Raw genomic sequence first — 7,841 nt, 5'->3', positions numbered from 1 at the left:
TCCTTACTCAAGTTCCCAGTGAAGACCAAGCAAGATTTCATCGATTCCGCTTATTTATTAATAAAATTAATATTTTCTTAATTCGTTATTCAATTTCGACATAAATGAAATGTGGAATTCTTGAGTAGTCTACTTCCCTTCGAATGAGAAATTCCTTAATTCTTAATTAGAATTCAAAAATGAAATTAAAGAATACCTTGGAATTCAAATTCATAAGGGATTTACTTGTCTATGTATTGTTCCATTCAATCTGTTAGGTCCCTACTTAACCTCGACGGTTCTGCCACGATGCCTTTAAAGCCTATACGCGATGGATAGACTCCTGTAACCATGACATATTTGCTTGTTTGAACATAATTTCTTTCCAAAAGAAAGTAAATGGTTAATTCCACAAAACAAATAAATCTTTTTTACGAGGTACAAATATAAATTTTTGGATTTGTTCCAAAATTGACCATAGATAAATTCCCCTTTTGATTTGGGAGTATTGACTACACCCCTAAGTCTGAGCTTCGTGGTACTCTTACCGAGTAACATGTCAGATCCAGGGCATCCCACAATTGGATTGACTGGGATGACAGTTTCTCATTCCAAATCTGTAAAATCATAATTTTGATCAAATCACACATCGCAATATACTAGGCCTTCTAATTCTTTAAGAGGTTTATCTAAAAGATTCGCAATATAACTGGGAAGACGTTTTAAATACCACACATGGGTTACTGGGCATGCGAGTTTGATGTAGCCCATTTGATATCTTCGTATCCGAGAATCAACAAACTCGACCCCGCATTGTTCACAAAAATTCGGGTTTTCTTTTTCATCTTCGATTACTCGATAATTTCCACAAGCACAAATTCCACTTTTGATAGGCCCAAAAATTCTTTCACAAAATAATCCATCTATTTCCGGTTTATTGGTTTTGTAATGAAAAGTATAGGGTTTTGTCACCTCTCCAACTATCTCCCCATTAGGTAGGATTTTAGTGGCCCAAGCGCTTATTTGTTGAGGAGAAACTAATCCAATTCGTAGCTGTTGGTGTTTATACCGATCGATCATAGAATACAAATTCGGATTTATTCCGATTAAGCTTCCTTCCTATTAATCTGGAAGTTTTTCTCAGATACAAGGAAATGATTCAGTTCCAGAGCTAAAGATCGTAGTTACTACTTTTGTTATCAAGAAAATTTGATTTTTTATACGTAACAACACATTAAATTTGTGGTGCAAGATGTTCAATTACAAATTGTATTAGTACATTTTTCAATGTATCACTACGGTTTTCATAAATCTAAACACAGAAACTATCATTTTATACTCTGAAACTATCATTTTTTTGAAACTATCATTTTATCCCCTGAAACCATCATTTTATCAAGTGCAACTATCATTTTACTTTCTGAAACTATCATTTTATCCCCTGAGAGCATCATTGTATCAAGTGCAACTATCATTTTATCAACTCTGAAAATCTGAACTTTTGTTTGAAAACAGCGGGGTTTATGAGCGAGCATGCGAATTTGTATCTGCACTGGATTTGATCCAGCGGCAAGGAGATGTCCATAGGTGGTGAAGAAATCGAGAGAATGCAACAAATCGAAATGAGATGTGAAGCATTGAAGATGCAATCTGGGTTGTTAATGAAGTGAGAGTTCAGCTTCGAATTGTCCGCCAATTAGCATAAAGAATACAAACTAAATTTTAATTGCACAAAACAAATCAGTCACGGTGTATAAAAATAAATTGAATAGATGGTAATTATAATCAGTCACGGTGTATAAAAATCAATTGAAACCCCACATGTTCTTTCTTAATACACAAAAGATTTCAGAGTATCATTCTATCCGGCAAAACTATCATTTTATCAACTAAGAGTATCATTCTATTTGGCAAAACTATCATTTTATCAACTCAAAGTATCATTCTATGATAAACTCGAATTTTAACTGTTTTCATTGATATAACGGCGACAGTGGCAACGACTGAGGCTTGGTACTAGTTATAGAATATTCATAATTAAGTGTCCGATGCCCTACTTTTCAAATTTTATTTATGGAATTGGAGGATATTTTCATACATATTTCAATTGGATCACCCCAACAGCGGATATAAGCCGACTTCAAAACCAAAGCAAAGATACCCAACACCCAATGACGATTTGAATCCATTTAACTACAAACACTGATTAATGACAAATATAACAATTTAACAAACGATATGGAGGTTAGATATAACTTTCCTTAATAAAACTGATGTGGAGACCACAAACGATAAACTATCCAGCATGAAATATCTTTTTTATTTTCAGAAGGAAGAACAGAAATTCTATATTTTAGCTACTATGAAATCCCATACCATAAACCCCAAGTTACTATCAAATCCTAGAAATTCTATATCTTGGTATACAATGCAGTGTTCTATGCCTCCTCAACCTCATGTGAAGTTCGCCATATGCTACATCTTGAGAACTTGTACGACAACAAGGTAAGCATCTTTGCACTACCAAATTTCGATCAAATATAGTTTGGCAAATATCACTATATCAAATACCATGTCTACAAATTTGATTTTAATATCTACAGATTATAAATTTGTGTACAATAATGATTTAATCTATTTCGTGTTCGCTATAAGTGACAATATCACAAGCGTCAACCTCATAAATTTATTTGTTTGAATTTGCAAATTTACATAATTGTTTGTATAATAATGGAATAAATATACTAAAAGGAAGATGCTACAATACAATGAATTTGGAAACCTATCTATATTCGCCAAAACATTTTTTTGTATATTTCATATTCGTGTTGGATGCATCTGGTCGCAACCAGCACTTGAAAAAAATGGAACTATCATTTTATCCCCTGAAACTATCATTTTATCCCATGAGAGCATCATTGTATCAAGTGTAACTATCATTTTATCAACTCTGAAAATCTGAACTTTTGTTTGAAAACAGCGGGGTTTATGAGCGAGCATGCGAATTTGTATCTGCTCTGGATTTGATCCAGCGGCAAGGAGATGTCCATAGGTGGTGAAGAAATCGAGAGAATGCAACAAATCAAAATGAGATGTGAAGCATTGAAGATGCAATCTGGGTTGTTAATGAAGTGAGAGTTCAGCTTCGAATTGTCCGCCAATTAGCATAAAGAATACAAACTAAATTTTAATTGCACAAAACAAATCAGTCACGGTGTATAAAAATCAATTGAATAGCTGGTAATTATAATCAGTCACGGTGTATAAAAATCAATTGAAACCCCGCATGTTCTTTCTTAATACACAAAAGATTTCAGAGTATCATTCTATCCGGCAAAACTATCATTTTATCAACTCAGAGTATCATTCTATCCGGCAAAACTATCATTTTATCAACTCAGAGTATCATTCTATGATAAACTCGGATTTTAACTGTTTTCATTGATATAACGGTGACAGTGGCAACGACTGAGGCTTGGTACTAGTTATAGAATATTCATAATTAAGTGTCCGATGCCCAACTTTTCAAATTTTATTTATGGAATTGGAGGATATTTTTATACATATTTCAATTGGATCACCCCAACAGCGGATATAATCCGACTTCAAAACCAAAGCACCTGGAATTTTCGAAAATGGAACTGTCATTTTAAAACCAAAATCTCCTGGAATTCCCCACAAATTTTGTAGTGCAAAGATGCTTACCTTGTTGTGCACCTGGAATTTTCGAAATTCCCTCACCTCCCACAAGCCTATTTTATTCTTTTAATTGTGGGATTTTTATTTGTTAGCCTATATTTTAATTCCACACAATTTATTTATTTAATTTACCCATGGATTAAACCTAGCAAATAAATAGCAATTAAACAAACCCTAGCCCCCACTCTCCCTACAATTTTCGCCCCCTCTCTTCTCCCTCTCTCACACGCTTCATTCTTCTCCCACTCTCCCATCTCCAAAAATCTTCCATCCAACTCGTGTTCTTGCAATCCGTTGAAGTTATTTTCGAGAGTCTCCGACGAATCGCTTCATCCGTCGTTTCTACCGATTCGTTTTGTGTCAAAGAAGGTATATTGCTCACTTCTTATCATCCTATCCGTTTTGACCATGTTCTTGAGTCCTACATGCATGTAGAGGGTGTAGGTTCGATAGATCGCAAGTTTTAACGGAAGGGAAAGTGTGCTTCGTAAGAACTTGTTGTTTGAAATCATGTGAGTTGGATCGATTTATTGGGTGAATAATATGAGTTTGTATGCAAATATGTGTTTGAGGAACGTGTAAGCATGATTATGTGTTTTCGAGCATGAAAAATCGGTGGTTGTGTTGTGGAAGTTTAAAAACCCTATTTTCGAACTTGAACCAGAAATCTGTGATGCACGACCAGTGACTTATGATCTGTATTTGACCCATCAAACAAACGAATTTTGCTATCAAATTTTTAATGAGTAAACTTCAAGGTGTTTTCTGTGTCTCGTGTGAATATCAGCCTGTTTTATCGAAAAATGAATTTTTAATAAATTTTTGAAGTTGACTGCGCAAATCTGCCAGAAACGTGAGTTCTCACCATGAATGTTTCGTTTTCTGTTTGACTGACCAAATGACCTCCGATTGATGTGATTCTTGAACTATATGAAAATTTGAAGTGGCTTCTGAGTCTTGTTAAATTTTCAGCCTTTTTGGGCATCGTATGAATTTATGGTGAATTCTTCAAAGGAACTGCGCAATACTGTCGGAAATTGTATGTTACGACCAGAGAGTTTAATATGTGATATGACTGACCAAATGACTTGATTTCGGTGTGAAAATCTTCATGGACGAACTTGAATGTGTCTTCTGTATTGTGACCAAAATTTAGCTTCTTTTGAGGACGGGTGAATTTATAGTAATTTTTACAAAACGGTCGCGCAGTTCTGCCAGTTTTCTGCCTTGTTAAAATAACTCTTATTTTCAAGTTTAAAAGTATTGTATGATGCATGTATGTCCAAGGAACGTGTCTAAATGGTGTAAGCACTTGCGATAAGTTGTAATGCGATACGTGTGTCTTTACACCTTTTTGACGTATGTTGGGTTGGGGGATTGAGAAAGACGATGAGAGAGAGACGATAGGACATGCATAGTAATATGTTGAAGTGTGAGGCTGACTTATGTTGTCGTTGACAAGGGTGTTGTGTATTCGTGAACTCGAGGATCGAGAGTTGCTAAGTTGGGTTGTGAATTGCTAAGCGAATGAGGTGGGCTTTCTTTTCAAACCTCTTTACTTTTTCGAAAAATATTATGTGGAGATATAAGGGTGGTTTAACTGTTATGTCATGCCATGTTGTTTTTGTTATGAGATTGTGTGCCTGATGCCTAGTTCGTATGAGTTTACTCCGTTAGGCTATATGGCTGTGTTGTGAAACGAATTCGGGTCCGAGTAGGGCCGTAAACCCTATCGGGCTGTGTACACTGGTGGGATCGCGAGCCGTCCTTGCAAGTCGGCCGGTCTCGTGGGCGAATAGTGTGGCCACACTATCGTCGCACTGTGATGTGATTGATGGATTGATGTGAAAAGTGGGGAGATAAATTGTCTGGCCAGACTTGAATATTTTTTTGTGTTTCTCGTGATATTTTCTTACTACATAAAACTCGAGATCACTGGTATGGATGACATAACTATTATTAAAATGTTTTCGGCATGAGCCTATTGAGTACAACAAGTACTCAGCCCTGCATATTATTTTCTTATGTGCAGGTTGAGCGGGATGTTGCGGTGGATGTTGAGCCGGCTTAAGTACTTAGGATGCATTGTGTCGTCATACATAGGCGTCGTCCTTGACTCTCCTTGAACCGTATTTTCCGCTGCTATAACTTGAACTATGACTCAAGACTTAATCTTTCCTTTATGTTTTGTGTGTGAACATGTATGGTGGTGATGAGTTTTAAACTAGTGTTTACGTTGTCTTTTTAAAATTTTATTCTTCGAGATTTAAGTTAAGTATTTGTTCAACTTTAGTTAGTTGATGTATTTCTTAAGTCTAATTTTTCCCGTCGTCCTTTTTAAAAGTATTTTACCTTATGTCTTTTCAAAAAAAATTTTTAACTTTAAACTCTTTAAACTAAGTTGTTTTCTTCCTTTAAGTTAATCAATATGTTCTCTTTAAATTGTTATCCATGCATGTCGGTCACGATCGCCGCGTTGTGGTACCCTTGTATGGGCGGTCGTGACATCAGAGTATCATTCTATTCGGTAAAACTATCATTTTATCAACTCAGAGTATCATTCTATGATAAACTCAGATTTTAACTGTTTTCATTGATATAACGGCGACAGTGGCAACGGCTGAGGCTTGGTACTAGTTATAGAATATTCATAATTAAGTGTCTGATGCCCTACTTTTCAAATTTTATTTATGGAATTGGAGGATATTTTCATACATATTTCAATTAGATCACCCCAACAGCGGATATAATCCGACTTCAAAACCAAAGCAAAGATACCCAACACCCAATGGCGATTTGAATCCATTTAACTACAAACACTGATTAATGACAAATATAACAATTTAACAAACGATATGGAGGTTAGATATAACTTTCCTTAATAAAACTGATGTGGAGACCACAAACGATAAACTATCCAGCATGAAATATCTTTTTAATTTTCAGAAGGAAGAACAAAAATTCTATATTTTAGCTACTATGAAATCCCAAACCATAAACCCCAAGTTACTATCAAATCCTAGAAATTCTATATCTTGGTATACAATGCAGTGTTCTATGCCTCCTCAACCTCATGTGAAGTTCGCCATATGCTACATCTTGAGAACTTGTACGACAACAAGGTAAGCATCTTTGCACAACCAAATTTCGATCAAATATAGTTTGGCAAATATCACTATATCAAATACCATGTCTACAAATTTGATTTTAATCTCTACAGATTATAAATTTGTGTACAATAATGATTTATTCTATTTCGTGTTCGCTATAAGTGACAATATCACAAGCGTCAACCTCATAAATTTATTTGTTTGAATTTGCAAATTTACATAATTGTTTGTATAATAATGGAATAAATATACTAAAAAGAAGATGCTACAATACAATGAATTTGGAAACCTATCTATATTCGCCAAAACATTTTTTTGTATATTTCATATTCGTGTTGGATGCATCTGGTCGCAACCAGCACTTGAAAAAAATGGAACTATCATTTTATCCCTGAGAGCATCATTGTATCAAGTGCAACTATCATTTTATCAACTCTGAAAATCTGAACTTTTGTTTGAAAACAACGGGGTTTATGAGCGAGCATGCGAATTTGTATCTGCTCTTGATTTAATCTAGCGGCAAGGAGATGTCCATAGGTGGTGAAGAAATTGAGAGAATGCAACAAATCGAAATGAGATGTGAAGAATTGAAGATGCAATCTGGGTTGTTAATGAAGTGAGAGTTCAGCTTCGAATTGTCCGCCAATTAGCATAAAGAATACAAACTAAATTTTAATTGCACAAAACAAATCAGTCACGGTGTATAAAAATCAATTGAAACCCCGCATGTTCTTTCCTAGTACACAAAAGATTTCAGAGTATCATTCTATCCGGCAAAATTATCATTTTATCAACTCAGAGTATCATTCTATTCGGTAAAACTATCATTTTATCAACTCAGAGTATCATTCTATGATAAACTCGGATTTTAACTGTTTTCATAGATATAACGGCGACAGTGGCAACGGCTGAGGCTTGGTACTAGTTATAGAATATTCATAATTAAGTGTCCGATGGCCTATTTTTCAAATTTTATTTATGGAATTGGAGGATATTTTCATACATATTTCAATTGGATCACCCCAACAGCGGATATAATCTGACTTCAAAACC

General features: G+C 34.9%; 1 protein-coding gene across 1 annotated transcript in view; it reads right to left on the bottom strand.

Moving 5' to 3' along the window:
* Positions 1-1,123, bottom strand: part of LOC121761471 (DNA-directed RNA polymerase subunit beta') — a 3,447-nt gene extending 2,324 nt beyond the window's left edge. The window contains exon 1 of the mRNA XM_042157117.1: positions 630-1,123. Within this exon, the coding sequence (XP_042013051.1) occupies positions 630-1,059 (430 nt within the window). The 5' untranslated portion in view covers positions 1,060-1,123. The remainder of the gene's footprint in view (positions 1-629) is intronic.
* Between the last annotated feature and the right edge of the window lie 6,718 nt (positions 1,124-7,841).

This window comes from Salvia splendens, chromosome 13, assembly GCF_004379255.2.
Source record: "Salvia splendens isolate huo1 chromosome 13, SspV2, whole genome shotgun sequence".
In the NCBI taxonomy this organism is placed as follows: domain Eukaryota; kingdom Viridiplantae; phylum Streptophyta; class Magnoliopsida; order Lamiales; family Lamiaceae; genus Salvia; species Salvia splendens.
Note: the sequence above shows the minus strand (reverse complement) of the source record. Positions and strands in the feature narration are given on the sequence as shown.